This window comes from Aotus nancymaae, unplaced genomic scaffold (genome assembly GCF_030222135.1).
Source record: "Aotus nancymaae isolate 86718 unplaced genomic scaffold, 86718_ANA_hifiasm-v0.15.2.pri h1tg000036l, whole genome shotgun sequence".
Taxonomy (NCBI): domain Eukaryota; kingdom Metazoa; phylum Chordata; class Mammalia; order Primates; family Aotidae; genus Aotus; species Aotus nancymaae.
Window position 1 is genome coordinate 92,867,201 of NW_026988450.1, and position 15,734 is coordinate 92,882,934.

Sequence of the window (15,734 nt, forward strand, 5' to 3'; positions counted from 1 at the left end):
ACTGCTGGGCTGCGAGACGCGAGGCGGCGAGGCGGTGGGAGATGTGGCGACCGGTGAGGACCCGCCCGGCCCGGGGCGCCCGAGGTCCTGCGCACCCCAGCCCTAGAGACCCGAGACCCGCAGGTCCCCAGACCCCACCCCGAAAACGCTCCGAGCTCTTTTTCGCTCTTTTTTTTGAGGCAGGGTCTGGCTCTGTCTCCCTGGAGCGCTGTGGCGCGATCTCGGCTCGCGCAGCCTCCGCCTCCCGGCTCGGGGGACCCTCCCGCCTCGGTCCCGTAGCGTCACTGCGTCCGGCAGACTTCGTATTTAATTTACTAGAGCAGGGGTCTCGCCATGTTCGCGTTGCTCAGGCTGCTCTCGAGCTCCCGGGCTCCAGCCGTCCGCTCGCCTCAGCCTCCCCGAGAGCCGCATTTCTTGGCGGGAGCCGCAGGGGCCTCTCAGCCCAGCACGGAGGCGGGTGCCCGGCGCCCCGGAGAGCGCGCACTCAGCCGATCCGGGGCCCCGCAGGGAAGCCTCTGGCGCCGCTCCCCTCCCCGAGGCGGCCTCCCGGGGTCACAGACGCCTCCCTGCCCGGCCTGCTGCCCCCGGACGTCCTCCCCTTGCCTCCCCGCCGGGGCCTGCCTTGCCTGAGGCGGCGGCGGGCGGGGGCTGCAGGGCGGGCTCGGCTCTGGACGCCCCTGCTCCGCTCAGGGGCGCGCTCTCTCAGGCCCTCGGCGTCTCCCCGCTCCCACGTGGCTGCCGGTCCCGTTCCGCAGTCCCTGCCGTTAGGACTGCGGGGGGCGGGGCACAGGCCTCGACACGCTGGTTACCCACCCCCTTCCCTAAGAGATGGAAGAGGCTCCTGCGGCCCTTTTTTTCTTGGAATGTCTGCAGAGCTTGTGTTTGGCGATAAGCTAGCCTTGCCTGGCTGGCTATTAATAGCACGGATGCACGGCCCACTCGTGCCCAACCCAGCTGTGTGACCCCAGGGTGCTTCATGGGCTGGGGAGGTGGCCTTCAGTGCAGCTCCTTCCAGGTGACAAAATCTTCCCACATGCAGGCCACTCAGCCACACCCCCGCAGCCCCAGCGAGTGGACAGGTTGGCTTAGCCCCTAACGGTTAGGAGCTACTGATGGCCGGTGAACAGGGCTGTGTCCAGTCGGAGTTTGAGCGCTTGCTGGGGCTGAGAGGTCACACACTCTGGGAGAAGGACAGTGTCTGTGGTCGCCAGACCCACTTTCCCTACCTGGCTTCCCAATCTCTCTTCCTAACTTTGGAGACAGTTATGTGCCTCAGTTTCCCCTCCTATTGAGGTGCACAGGTCTTTTGCGTTACCCAGGCTCTGTTCATCCGTTCGTGGTTTTTCGTTTCTGGCATCATTCTGAGACTCAGCAGTCGATTCTCACTGCCGAGGACGGGCCTGTCTGGTGACCTGTGTCGTCCCCATCTGTCGGCCCTGGAAAACCAGACATGAGCACACGCGCATGGTTCTGCGGCCAAAGCGCGCCCTTTGGTTTGTGAACTTTATGATATCTGTGTGAGCGCTACCACTCAGAACACTTGCTCCTTTCAAGGTAGTCAGTTGTGTTCTACAGTAACTCTGGAAAGGGAGGTGTTTCTGTTTGTGCGGACAGACTGCACACACTCGCTGTAAGGAAACATGAGAGGTTGGGGCAGAGGGGACCCATCTCGTTCAAACTGGAAGGCTTTGAGGGTGAGGGGAGCTGCAGGGATGAGTCACCAGGGCGGTCTGGGGTGTGTGGGGGAAACGCCCTGGGGGCCCACCGTCTAGAAGACTGTGCTTATCTTCTGGCAGTTTCGAGGTCATGTTCTGGGTGCGGTTGGGGTTGTGTGTTATGTGAGAATTGCCCAGGATTGCATTCTGGGAAGTCTTTCTAGGACGTGTGGTTGCAGGCTCAGTCCCCCATAACCTTTCTGGGCCTTGGGGAACCTCTCCTGCGTGATGGGAATTTCAGAGAGGATAGTCTGGATGTGCTGGGCACCCCACATTCCAAGGAGCCAGGCTCTTGCACAGCCTCATGGGCTCTGGTGGGCACTGTGGGTCATCAGCATGAGGCCTTGTCCACTTGGGTTGCATCCAGGGCCAGCCCGAGGCAGGGGCTGCTGCCATTTGTTGCCTGTGACCTGCTGCCTGTTGCTTGGCGGGGGTCCTGGCCCAGACCATGTGGGGTTCTGTTTAGTCCTGTGCTTCATAGCCATTGGTCTCATTCGGCAGGCATTCATTGAGTGCCCGCTTGTACAGGGATGGTTGAGACGTAGCCCTGTTCACAGTCTAGTGAGGAGACAGATTCTGTAAGTTAACAGTCACACTGGCGTGTGATGAGGACAGTGGCAGGACAGGACCACGGTGAGCAAGGTGGAGCCAGGCATGGGGGTGAGCGGGGCTACTGGTGGACCAGGGTCAGGTGATGGCACCCCAGGGTCTACTGGAGGGATCTTTGTCCTGGATGTGAATGGGAGTGAGAGACGCAGCTGGAGCCCCTTCTGCAGTGCTGGTTCCTGAGGAAACAGCAGAAACCGGTTATTGGAGACAGTAATCAGAGAGCCATGACTTTCCTGGCCTCATTCGCTTGATGGAGCCTGCTGAAACGCAAGCGGCTTGCGTTGTTAGTAAGTGATGAGGTAGGTGGTGGTTGGGATGCCCACCTGGAGTTTAGCCGCCTTGCAGCCCCTTACGAGCTGTTGTTCTGAGCCTCTCCACAGTCCATGGGCACAGCTGCCTGATCGCGGGACCTCCGGCTCTGCGTGCGCTGGCATCAGAGGTGGCCAGGGTCAGGAGGTGCAGGTGGATGATATGCCTACGAGTAGCTGCCCGGCTGCCTCTGGGGTTTTCCTTGTGAATCAGCACTTGCCGTGTGTGACCTCGCCGAGCAGAGGTTGCTGTCAGCCCGTCCTCTAGGGACAATAGGTCATGGACTTCTTCCTTTGGCTTTCGTGTTGTTTGGGGTCCTTGAAATTTTCTCCAGGGCTCTGAGCTCTGGCCAGAAACCAGCTGGCAAGTCGGTTCCTTACTTGGCCCAGTGTTGACAACCATGTTAGCGCGGGTGCCACGGAGCATGACTGACTATGCAGTCTTTTCCCCCAGACGCTGACTTGTTAGAAGAGCCCTCAGCTGGGGAATGTGGAGTTGAGGGAGTTGTAAGGCCTCATCATAGGTCAAATATGATTGGGAGGCCAAGGTTGCCAGTGAGCATGTGAGAGCTGTGGGTTTTTTTTTTTTTTTAAGTATTATTATACTTTAAGTTTTATGTGATATTTTCATAGTCACAAAGATAAAGCAGCACATTTTGTGGTGGGGCTTCTTTTTTTCTTTTTCTTTTTCCTTTTTTTTTTTTTTTGAGGTGAAGTCTTGCACTGTTGCCTGGGCTGGAGTGCAGTGGTGCAATCTCAGCTTACTGCAGCCTCCACCTCCTAGGTTCAAGCAATTCTCCTGCCTCAGCCTCCCAAGTAGCTGGGATTACAGGTGCCCACCGCCACACCCGGCTACTTTTTTGTATTTTTAGTAGAGATGGAGTTTCACTATGTTGCCCAGGCTAGTCTCGAACTCCTGACCTTGTGATCCACCCGCCTTGGCCTCCCAAAGTGCTGGGATTACGGGCCACCACCCCCGGCCTTATGTATTTATTTTTCTAAATGGAGTCCCGCTCTGTCGCCCAGGCTGGAGTGCAGTGTTGCCATCTCTGCTCACTGCAACCTCCACCTACCAGGTTCAAGCAATTCTTGTCTCAGCCTCCCAATTAGCTGGGATTATGGGTATGTACCATCACACCTGGCTACTTTTTTTTTTTTGTATTTTTAGTAGAGACGGGATTTCTCCATGTTGGCCAGGCTTGAACTCCTGACCTCAAGTGATACCCATCTTGGCCTCCCAAAGTGCCGGGATTACAGGTGTGAGCCACAGCACCCGGCCTTTGGGGCTTCTTTTTTTTTTTTTTTGAGACGGAGTTTCGCTCTTGTTACCCAGGCTGGAGTGCAATGGCGCGATCTCTGCTCACCACAACCTCCACCTCCTGGGTTCAGGCAATTCTCCTGCCTCAGCCTCCCGAGTAACTGGGACTACAGGCCTGCGCCACCATGCCCAGCTAATTTTTGTATTTTTAGTAGAGACGGGGTTTCACCCTGTTGACCAGGATGGTCTCGATCTCTTGACCTCGTGATCCACCCGCCTCGGCCTCCCAAAGTGCTGGGATTATAGGCGCGAGCCACCACGCCCGGCCTGGGGCTTCTTTACATGTGTCCTGCTAGCTTCAGCATGTCTTCCACCCTGGCCACCCCCCCCTTTTCCAAGCAGAAGCTGTACAGGGTCCCTGTCAATGGGGTCTCAGTAAGTTATAAGTTCCCTGTATTTTCATTTGTTTTCAGAAAAGTGACCTACCCACGCCACTCCTCCGTCCAGGCGTCTACCTTCGAGGTTGGCATCTGCTGTCTGATTCCGTGGCTGGGTACTGTCACCACTTCCTTCTGAGATAAGGACTGCTTTCCTCTGGCCACTGGTCAGTGGTCTTAGCAGCAGAAAATAGTAAATGACAGGTCAGGGTGCTGCTAAGAGAGTGCAGGGGCAGGGACGGGGTGGGTCTCATCCCAGATGAGCCAGATGGTGACGCCATTTCTTCTTTCAGAGACTGAGGGGACGTTCAGAGATGGGTGTGTTTGATGACCTGTCAGCATCCGAGCCGTAAGCCCTGGGTTAAGCTGTGTTTAGCCTTCTCTCCTGTGATAACTGTGACTCTCAGCCTTGCTCCCAAGAGGCAGGATAGTGTTTCCATTCCTGAGTCCAACGCGGGCACCCAGCTTCCTGGCCTGAGCCCGGAGGTGCTGACCGTCTTTGCTGACGACCTGGTGATGTGGCATGGCTTTGCATCCCCACCAGAAGCTCATCTCCTGGAGTTGATCAGCTGGAGCTGTGATTCCCAGTGTTGGAGGAGGGGCCCGTGGGAGGCGCTGGGATGGTGAGGGCAGAGTTCCCCCTTGCTGATCTCATGGTGGAGTTCTCAGAGATCTGACGGTGTAAAAGTGTGTGTGGCGCTTTACTCTTTGCACTCCTGCTTGTCCTCTCTCCCCGCCCTACACTGCTTTGCCCATGCTGTGCTTGCCTTCTGCTAGGACTGTAAGTTTCCTGAGGACCCTCAGCGATGCTTCCTGGACAGCCTGCGGGACTTTGAGTTAGTTAAACCTCTTTTCTAAGCCAGGCGCGATGGCTCACCCAGCGCTTGGGAGGCCAAGGAGGGCCATTCATGTGACTTCAGTAGTTTGAGAACAGCCTGACCAACATGGTGAAACCTCATTTCTACTAAAATACACAAATTAGCTGGGCGTGGTGGCTCATGCTTGTAGTCCCATACTTGGGAGACTGAGGCAGGAGAATCACTTGAACTTGGGAGGCAGAGGTTGCAGTGAGCTGAGATTGTGCCATTGCACTCCAGCCTGGGCGACAGAGTGAGATTCTGTCTCAAAAAAAAAAAAAAAAAAAAAAAAAAACCTTCTTAGGTGCGGTGGCTCACACCTGTAATCCTAGCACTTTGGGAGGCCAAAGTGGGCGGATCACAAGGTCAGGAGTTCAAGACCAGCCTGGTCAGCATGGTGAAACCCTGTCTCTATTAAAAAAAAAAACAACAAAAAAAACAAAGAACCTCTTCTCTTAATAAATTACCTAGCCTTGGGTAGTTTTGATAGTAGTGTGAGAAAGGACTAATACCTGAGGCTAATGAGGTTAGGGAAGTGCAGGCCGCCTCAGTCTCCAGCACATGTAGGCACTGGTCGTGGCAGAGGGCGGGGATGAGACCTGGCCTCATCTGACCCCACACAATTTTCTCTCTTTGCAGTTGCAGCTTTGCCACTTCCACTCTGCTCTGCTGCACAGCAGGAGGAAGCCCTGGCCGTCCCCTGCTGTGTTCTTCAGGAGAAACTTCAGGGTCCTTCCTCCAAGGTACGGAATTCTCCCTGGGCATGCGCCTCTCACCAGGCTGGCATGGCTGGTGTCTGTGGACATGCAGAGGTGGCAGTCGAGGGCCCGAGGCTGGACCTTCTCCTGTACCCCCAACCAAGACAGGATATGTTTGCTCCTCAGTGCAGTGCACTGGGACCAGAGACCCCCAGGTCCTGACCCGTGGTGAGGCACACGCCAGGGGTGGGCATGCCCTGACCACAGCATTGAGAGCAGACAGCTCGCGAATTGGGAAGAGTACACATGGAGCTCCTGCTCTGAAGAACCAACTGGTCATCATGCAGAGGCTGGAGGGAAGCAGGGTGACTGTAGGTAGGGGTCACACAAGAGGAAGAGCAGCAAGAAGAGATGTGGAGGGGAGGGTTCTGAGCGGAAGGAAGGGCTAGACAAGGCCTGAGGCCAGGAAGGCTGGACCACAGTGGGCAGAGGGGTGTTGGCGAGGGAGGAAGGCTGTGGAGGGTAGATGCGGCAGGCCAGGCAGGCAGGGTGAGCTGCCTGAGCACCACTGGCTCGGTGAGCCTGGCGGGGGCCTCCTTCTCAGAGCTCTGCAGCAGGAGAATCTGTGTCCCTGGGACAGACGTGGCCAGGTGTAGAAACAGGTGGGTGCTCAGGCACCTGCTGCTCTCAGCGTGTACGGAGCTTCTCCTGTGTTCAGCAGGGCTCCTGTTGTATTCGGCGGGTATTGGGCTCCTGTTGTATTCGGCGGGTATTGGGCTCCTGTTGTATTCAGCCTGTATGGGGATCCTACTGTGTTCAGCATGGACAAAGCTCTGTTCCTTGCTCTGCATCGTCACGTGACTCGGCACGGCTGACCTCAGCATCTTCTCTGTCTCTGCTGTGCTGATGACCATCCAGTTGGACCCTGCGAGGTGGACAGTGGTTGTAATTCTCCACAGTGTAGGTGGTCCCGGTTCCATGAGTAGCACAGACCTGCCATTGAGTTGCTTCCAGTCTACCTGAGGATCCATTTCCATGGCGCATGGCTCCATGGCTGGGTCTCTGGACAGACCCAAATGAGACCTGCCCCTTATGACCATGTGGGCTCAGGGAAGGGGACACTGATGCAGAGTGTTCTCTGGTGACCACACCATCAGAATGGCTGTGCACACAGGAGTGAGAGGTGGCGCTCTGGATGGCGGGGGGCAGAGGTCAGAGCCCAGCTGAATGGCGGGGTGGATGGTGCCTCCAGGCTGCATGCTTGTCTCCCCTCAGGTTCTCGGGCCCCGCACCCCTGTGGAGAAAGGTGCTGTCCACCACGGTAGTGGGGGTGCCCCTGCTCCTCGGAGCCCGCTACATCATGGCAGAGGCACGGGAGAAGAGGAGGATGAGGCTTGTGGTGGATGGCATGGGGCGTTTTGGCAGGTAGGAGGGCCCAGTGGGTGGTGTGGGGTGGGTGGGTGGTGTGCTGTGCGGGAGTGTCTGCTCCAGATGCCGACCTCACAGATGTGGGCCAGGGCTGGGAAGGCTGCAGGGTTTTGTGGGGATTTTACAGCTGGCTTTCAGGTGTCCTTTCCTACATGGGAAGGTGCTGGCTGAAGGGACAGTGAGCGCTGCCGGGCCTGTGGGGTGTAGTGTAGACAAGGGTCCTCCTCGTTGGATCTGGCCACCACAGGCCCTTCCCCACATCAACCTTGGCCTGAGCTGGGAGGGGCTCTAGCCCTCCTTCAGGCTTCTAGACTGGCAGAGAAGTGGCTGCCCTCCGTCCCTTCTCTTCTCACCCCATTCCAAAGTTTGGGCCTGGGAGAGGAGGCTGCCTCTGTCCCTGCCCCTGGAGATGGGCAAAATTGGGTTATCGCTGTCACGGACCTTTCTTCGTCCTTTACCTCCACGGGCAGAACTCAGAACTCGGGGAGGGCAGGGACAGTTTCTGTTGGAACCCTTGAGCGGGCATTCCTGCTTTTGGTCAGATCCCAGAATTCCTGCAGCCACAAAGCCCTGCCTGACCTGAGCCTTGTGGAGTATCCATGCAGGAGCCCAGAAAGGAGCCAGTGAGCAGCATGGCAGACGCCTGTGTGCTTTGTTCCCTCCCTGCGCCTTTTTTTTTTCTGAGACAGTCTCACTCTGTCGCCCAGGCTGGAGTGCAGTGGCATGAACTGGGCTCACTCCAACCTCCGCATCCCGGGTTCAAGTGGTTCCCATGCCTTGGCCTCCCGAGTAGCTGGGATTACAGGCATGTACCACACCATGCCTGGCTAAATTTTATAATTTTAGTAGACACAGGGTTTCACCATGTTGGCCAGGCTGGTCTTGAACTCCTGACCTCGTGAGAAACCGGGTCCCCTCGCCCTTACAGGGAGTCACGGGACTCCTCGACCTGAGTGCAGCCCCTGCAGGGGCCTCCTCCTCCCTCAGCACCCTGTGCGGGACCTCGTTCGGCTCCTCCAAATGGCTCTTGGACCAAATTCTTCAGGAGGGGGAGCCCCCCTTGTGTCTCTGCTGTCCTCACAAAAAGTTGCCCCATTTGTGGAAGATGGTTTGGCAGGCACATGTGACAGTGGGTAGGGACGTGCACCCTGGTGAGGGCCGGAAGCCTCCAGAATCACAGCAGCCCTTCCTCCCCAGCAACTACCCAGGGTCGGGGTCACTTTCTTGTTCTAGCCCACCTGTGGTGGAGGGGCCAGGAGCAGGACCCACTGAGAGCCAGGCAGGTTGAGTTGGGAAGCAGCTCCAGTGTCCACACAGGGCTTCTCCTGTCTGGAGTAGCGGGGCCCCCTCAGCTGGAGACATGGGGCGTAGGAAGCCAACGAGGGTTCCCACAACCCCGAAGGGCCTGGTCCTTTCAGGGCCGTGCCCTCAGCTGGCACAACATCCAGCAGTGACACTTGCCCGGCCTCAGATGGATTTTCTAATGAGAGCATTGCTTTTGCAGTTAAGAAGCCATGCCTGGTGCAGTTCCCCGGCCCACCTCCCCTGTGCCACCTTCCTTGCTGTGCTGTGGCTTCCAAGCCTCCCTAGAGTCCTGAGGCCCACAGACCTGCCATGTTTTTAAAAATTAAATCCCAGCCAGGCGTGGTGGCTCATGCCTGTAATCCCAGCACTCTGGGAAGCAAAGGTGGGCAGATCACCTGACGTCAGGAGTTCAACACCAGCCTGCCCAAACATGGTGAAACCCCATCTCTACTAAAAATACAAAAATTAGCCAAGTAGGCCGAGGCGGGTGGATCACGAGGTCAAGAGATCGAGACCATCTTGGTCAACATGGTGAAACCCCGTCTCTACTAATACAAAAAATTAGCTGGGCACGGTGGCGCGTGCCTGTAATCCCAGCTACTCAGGAGGCTGAGGCAGGAGAATTGCCTGAACCCAGGAGGCGGAGATTGCGGTGAGCCGAGATCGCGCCATTGCGCTCCAGCCTGGGTATCAAGAGAGCGAAACTCCGTCTCAAAAAAAAAAAAATTAGCCAAGTGTGGTAGTGGGTGCCTGTAATCCCAGCTACTCAGGAGGCTGAGGCACAAGAATTGCTTGAACCTAGGAGACAGAGGTTGCAGTGAGCCACAGAGGTGTAGTGGGCTACAGAGGGAGACTTTGTCTCAAAAAAAAAGGCCAGACATAGTGGCTCATGCCTATAATCCGAGCACTTTGGGAAGCTAAGGAGGGTGGATCATGGGTTCAGGAGTTTGAAACCAGCCTGGCCAACACAGTGAAACCCTGTCTCTACTAAAGATAAAAAAATTAGCTGGGCGTGGTGGCGGGCGCCTGTAGTCCCAGCTACTTGGGAGGTTGAGGCGGGAGAATCGCTTGAACCCAGGAGATGGAGACTGCAGTGATCCTAGATCATGCCATTGCACTCCAGCCTTGCAACAGAGCAAGTCTTCATCGCAAAAACAAAAACAAAAAAGCAAATCCCTTCTCCCTAAGCACAAGTCTGTGGGACTTTGTTAACATTTTTAACTTTTGTTACAAAAATATTGTGTTTACTGTAACAAATCTTAATAGTAGACATGGAGAAAGCTCCCTTTAGCCCTACCCCAAAGATAAAAGTTCTCCAAGAATTTTAATCAATGTATATTGGCTCATGTGTCAGCCCATACAGTCTTGTAAGTCTATATAAATGTGACCTAAAATCGGGTGCATCTGCCCTGCCCTTGGCGAGTCTCCCTCCGCCTCCCAGGTTCAAGCGATTCTCCTGCTTCAGCCTCCCAAGTAGCTGGGATTACAGGCATGCGCCACCACGGCCGGCTAATTTTTTACATTTTTAGTAGAGACAGGGTTTCACCATGTTGGCCAGGCTGGTTTTGAACTCCTGGCCTCAGGTCATCTGCCCTCCTCGGCCTCCCAAAGTGCCGGGATTACAGGCGTGAACCACTGTGCCCGGCCAGTAAAATGATTTTAACCTTTTTAAAATTTTTATTTATTTATTTTTCTTTATGAAATGTAGTTTCGCTCGTTGCCCAGGCTGGAGTGCAATGGTGTGATCTCAGCTCACTGCAACCTCTGCCTCCTGGGTTCAAGCGATTCTCCCCCCTCAGCTTCCTGAGTAGCTGGGACTACAGGCGCCAACCACCATACCCTGCTAATTTTTGTATTTTGAGTAAAGATGGGGTTTCACCACATTGGCCAGGCTGGTCTCAAATTCCTGACTTCAGGTGATCTGCCTACCTTGGCTTCCAAAAGTACTGGGATTATAGACATGAGCCACTGTGCCTGGCGTTTTTTATTTGTTTTTTTAAGACGGAGTTTCGCTCTTGTTACCCAGGCTGGAGTGCAATGGTGCGATCTCGGCTCACCGCAACCTCCACCTCCTGGGTTCAGGCAATTCTCCTGCCTCAGCCTCCTGAGTAGCTGGGATTACAGGCACGTGCCACCATGCCCAGCTAATTTTTTGTATTTTTAGTAGCGACGGGGTTTCACCATGTTGACCAGGATGGTCTCGATCTCTTGACCTCATGATCCACCCGCCTCGGCCTCCCAAAGTGCTGGGATTACAGGCTTGAGCCACCGCGCCCGGCTATGGCCTTTTTTTTTTTAAGAGACCAAGTCTCGCTGTGTTGCCCTGGCTGGAATGCAGTGCCACCATCTCAGCTCATTGCAACTGCAGTCTCTGTCTCCCGAGTTCAAGCAATTCTTGTGCCTCAGCCCCTCCCGAGTAGCTGGGACTACAGGGTGCACCACCACACCCGGCTGGTTTTTGTGTATTTAGTAGAGACGTGGTTTCGCCATGTTGGCTAGGCTGGTCTCAAACTCCTGACCTTAAGTGATCCGATTGCCTCAGCCTCCCAAAGTGCTGGGATTACAGGCGTGAGCCACTGCACCTGGCCTAACCATTTTTGATGTAACTTTTATTGATTGTCAAAACTGCTTGCTGTATCGATAGACTCAGCTCTAGGTGATAGAAATCATTGTGTTGGCTCACATGCACACAGGCATTGATTTCGGAACCCAGGGTGCTGCCAGGGTCTTGTGCTCATGTGCGCGCAGGTAGGGGTGGGTGGGGCAGCTCACTGGGACAGGCAGGCTGGTTTGCAGAAGCGGCCACTGGACCTGCCCTCTGCTCATGTCTTAGGCAAACGCTGCAGGATGTCTGCTGGTAGTTCCATCACTCATTCCTGTATTCAGTGTTTTTGAGGTGTCAGTTCACTGCCAGCCACAGAAACGAGGTGGCTGGAGGCCCTGCCTTCCCTGTCACTGACCACTGAACGAGCGTCCTGTGCCTGCCATGAGCAGTTAGATTTCTCCCGCACGCCTGGGTGTCAACGACGGTCTTGGGGCCTAAAGCTGATACTCTCTGCTCAGAAGGCAGCCCTGCCCACCAAGTAGCCTTTTAGTCTCAGAGCACATTTAGAAACCCTGGCCTTCAGCTCAACCAACATACTCCAGGTGCCTTTATGGGGGCCCAGAGTGGGGCCTCAATGGGGGATCTTCTTAGAGGGATGGGGGTTACAGAGCCCACCTGGGCAGCCAGAGCTGCGCATCAGGCATGACTGTAGGCCCTGTGCCCGGGCAGGTACTCAAGCCTCCCAGGACGCAGGGACAGGCCTCTGGCCATGGCCAGCCTTTGAGAAGCCCTGACTGAGGAGGCCACTCTGACCTCCGCCCTCCCCTGTGTATCTGTGTGTGTTCTGCTTGCTGTTTGCCTGGCATCTCATTCTGGGGCTGCTCAGCTGGTCCCCAGAGCTCCCCAGGGGCCTTCTCCCTGAGATCCTCCTGACTGGGGCCAGGCCTGGGGAAACCCCTCCTCTTGTTCAAATCTCCCCCAGGAGCCCAGTACCTGCTCAACAGAGCCAGGATGCCCCCCAACTTCCTGCCTTAACTTCGGTCCCTTCCCTGCAGACCTTGCCTCCTCAGGCGTTGGACACTCTCCTGATGTCCTCTCTTCCTAGTGGACCTTGGGCTGCAGGTGACCTTGACCCTCCTGTGGCCTCTGCTCCCTCAGCCCAGCCCCCTTGCTGCCGTCCTTTCCCTTCACAGACAGCCTTGGAACCCCGTCTCTCCAGGAGACCACCACCCACACTGCCCCACCGCATCTCTCCTGGGCATGAGGGTGGTGTGGACACAGGCTGCCCATTCTTTCTGCAGATCACTTTTGGACGGAGTCTCGCTTTGTCGCCCAGGCTGGGGTGCGGTTGGTGCGACCTTGGCTCACTGCAGCCTCTGCCTCCTGAGGAGCTAGGGCCACAGGTGTGGCACCACCACGCCTGCCTAATTTTTTGTATTTTTGGTAGAGATGGGGTTTCACCATGTTGCCCAGGCTGGTCTCGAACTCCTAAGCTCAGGCAATCCTCCCAGCACAGCCTCCCAATGTGCTGGGATAATAGGCAAGAGCCACCGCACCTGGCCCCGTTCTGCAGATCTTGAGCCGAGACTGACCTGCAGGGGCCACGTCCTGAAGCGGCACAGAGCAGCACCTCCTGTGCTCACGCACAGGCCTGCAGGGCTGCAGGCTGGACTCTGGCTTGGCCTCACCCTTGGGACGTGAAGGGCTGGCCGGGGTCAGGCTAGACCATGGCAACAGAGGACCAAGTGTTAGGGCTCCAAGCCTGCCCACCTGGAGACTCAGGCCACCTCTGCCCACAGGTCTCTGAAGGTCGGCCTGCAGATCTCCCTGGACTACTGGTGGTGCACCAATGTTGTCCTTCGAGGGGTGGAAGAGGTTCGTCCTGGTGCCCTGGGCACACGGTGGGGGCACGAGGTGGTGGGCTGGGTGGGACTGAGGAGGCAGCCACCTGCCCTGTGTGTTCTCCGCATCCTGTGGTCAGAACAGCCCTGGCTACTTGGAGGTGATGTCTGCATGTCACCAGCGGGCGGCTGATGCCCTGGTGGCAGGAGCCATCAGCAATGGGGGCCTCTACGTGAAGCTAGGCCAGGGGCTGTGCTCCTTTAACCACCTGCTGCCCCCCGAGTACATCCGGACCCTGCGTGTGCTGGAGGACAGGGCCCTCAAGCAGGGCTTCCAGGAGGTGAGAGCTGCACTCAGGCAGAGGGAGGTGGGGGGTTCAGCAGTGGCCCAGGCTGCTCTGAGCACCTGTCTCACCAGGTGGATGAGTTGTTCCTCGAGGACTTCCAGGCCCTGCCCCACGAGCTCTTCCAGGAGTTTGACTACCAGCCAATTGCTGCCGCCAGCCTGGCACAGGTACACAGAGCCAAGCTGCATGATGGCACCAGCGTGGCTGTGAAGGTATGTGGGCACCGCCTGGTTCAGCAGTGGGCTCGGGGCGTAGTGGGGCCCCGCATCCTCAGCACGCCCTCGCCTGGTGCAGGTGCAGTACATCGACCTTCGGGACCGCTTTGACGGGGACATCCACACCCTGGAGCTCCTGCTGCAGCTCATTGAGGTCATGCACCCCAGCTTTGGCTTCAGCTGGGTCCTCCAGGTACCGCCCCACCCCTTCCCCTGCCGAGTCCCGCCGTGCTGGTAGGCAGAGTAGGTCCTCAGCCTTGACCCTCAACTCCCATTTGGCCCACAGGACCTGAAAGGGACCCTGGCCCAGGAGCTGGACTTCGAGAATGAGGGCCGCAATGCGGAGCGCTGTGCACGCGAGCTGGCACACTTCCCCTACGTTGTGGTGCCCCGCGTGCACTGGGACAAGTCTAGCAAGGTGGGCTGGGCCAGGCCCCTGGGGTGGGCACAGCACCAGGCCTGCTGAGCCCAGCCTCTTGCTCTCCCCAGCGCGTGCTCACCGCTGACTTCTGTGCCGGCTGCAAGGTCAACGATGTGGAGGCCATCAGGAGCCAGGGGCTGGCGGCGCATGACGTGCGTGTAGGGTCGGGGGTGGGGCGCATGGCGGGTGGGGTGCAGGGTGGGTGGGCGCTGCCTGCGTCCACTGCAAGGCCTCTCCTCTCCCTAGATAGCAGAGAAGCTCATCAAGGCCTTTGCTGAGCAGATATTTTACACGGGCTTCATCCACTCAGACCCACACCCTGGCAACGGTAGGAAGTCCCCTGGGGGTGGGGGTCTCGGGGTGGGCGGGGTGCAGTCTAAAAGGCTGTTTCCCTAGTTTTGGTGCGGAAGGGCCCCGACGGGAAGGCGGAGCTGGTGCTGCTGGACCACGGGCTCTACCAGTTCCTGGAGGAGAAGTGAGTGCGGGAGGGTGGGTGTGGGATTGGGCAAGCCTCTCCTGCCACTAGGGGCTCATCCAGGGCTCATCTCCGGTGGATCTGGTCCCATTCACCCCCAGGGACCGCGCAGCCCTGTGCCAGCTGTGGCGGGCCATCATCCTGCGGGACGATGCCGCCATGAAGGTGCACGCAGCTGCACTCGGGGTGCAAGGTGAGGGTGTGCAGGGATGGCCGGGGTGCCACAGGAGGGAGGCTGGCAGTTCAGAGCCCAGCTCAGAGTCCTCCTCTCTCCCCAGACCACCTGCTCTTCTCCGAGATGCTCATGCAGCGGCCTGTGCGCCTGGGGCAGCTGTGGGGCTCGCACCTGCTGAGCCGCGAAGAGGCGGCCTACATGGTGGACATGGCTCGTGAGCGCTTTGAGGCCGTCATGGCGGTGCTGAAGGCGCTGCCGCGGCCCATGCTGCTGGTGCTGCGTAACATCAACACTGTGCGAGCTGTCAACGTGGCCCTCGGCACCCCGGTGGACCGCTACTTCCTCATGGCCAAGAGGTCAGCAGGCTGTGCGGGTGCCTCTGGCCGGGCTGGTGTGGGGCGGACATGGTGCTAACGTAGGTGTGTGCAGGGCCGTCCGGGGCTGGAGCCGCCTGGCGGGCGCCGCATACCAGGGTGTCTACGGCACCAGCCTCCTGCGCCACGCCAAGGTCGTCTGGGAGACACTCAAGTTTGAAGTGGCCCTCAGGTGAGTGGCCCTGGGGCAGGCGGGCGGCAGGGGCCCGCTCCCCACCCACCTGTGACCTGACCCACCCGCGCAGGCTGCAGACCTTGGCCATGCGGCTGACGGCCCTCCTGGCACGTGCTCTGGTCCACCTGAGGCTCGTGCCCCCAGCTGAGGAGCTCTACCGCTACCTGGAGACCTAGGGTGCTCGGCCCGACGACCACGCTCGGGTTCAGCAGGGCCCTCGATGCCCTGGACAGACGGAGGCGGCGGGGCTGCAGGTGTGGGCACCCAAGCCCTTCGGGCACTTGCGCTGTTGGGCTGTGACTGCAGCAGCCGGGCCCGGAGGCCGTGTAATGACCACGCACTCGTCTCAAACAAAAATGTTTTTCTTTGTGTTTCATACAAAAAAGGGGGCGGGAGGTAGTGCGGTGTGGTGGCGGCGGTGGCATCCATGGGGCTAGAAGTGGGCGGTGACACGGTCTGTCTCCAGCAAGTCGTCCAGGATCTGCAAGGGATGGACGGGTGGGAGAGAGCGCACGCTGGTGGGGGCACACACGGGGGCGGGGCGCACTTAC

At 57.8% G+C, this 15,734-nt stretch overlaps 2 protein-coding genes across 5 annotated transcripts in view; one reads left to right on the forward strand and one right to left on the reverse strand.

The window, feature by feature from the left end:
- Positions 1-15,533, forward strand: ADCK5 (aarF domain containing kinase 5). 4 transcript variants are annotated; one of them, XM_012473291.2, is made up of 15 exons: positions 1-53; positions 5,824-5,927; positions 7,158-7,307; positions 12,960-13,035; positions 13,142-13,342; positions 13,420-13,560; positions 13,643-13,756; positions 13,850-13,981; positions 14,053-14,136; positions 14,231-14,312; positions 14,381-14,459; positions 14,561-14,652; positions 14,738-14,990; positions 15,064-15,180; positions 15,254-15,533. In XM_012473291.2, exons 1-15 carry the CDS (start codon positions 42-44, stop codon positions 15,357-15,359), a joined length of 1,743 nt encoding a protein of 580 aa, XP_012328714.1. In that variant the 5' UTR covers positions 1-41; the 3' UTR covers positions 15,360-15,533. The 4 variants fall into 4 exon arrangements, with proteins under 4 accessions (XP_012328714.1, XP_012328715.1, XP_064240792.1 ...); XM_012473292.2 differs by lacking the exon at positions 7,158-7,307 and having other exon boundaries at positions 15,254-15,528; XM_064384722.1 differs by lacking the exon at positions 7,158-7,307 and having other exon boundaries at positions 41-84; positions 13,147-13,342; positions 15,254-15,528.
- The window catches only part of CPSF1 (cleavage and polyadenylation specific factor 1), an 18,117-nt gene continuing 17,912 nt past the window's right edge, over positions 15,530-15,734 (reverse strand). Inside the window, exon 37 of the mRNA XM_012473287.2 lies at positions 15,530-15,664. Coding sequence (XP_012328710.1) covers positions 15,617-15,664 — 48 coding nt within the window. The 3' untranslated portion in view covers positions 15,530-15,616. The remainder of the gene's footprint in view (positions 15,665-15,734) is intronic.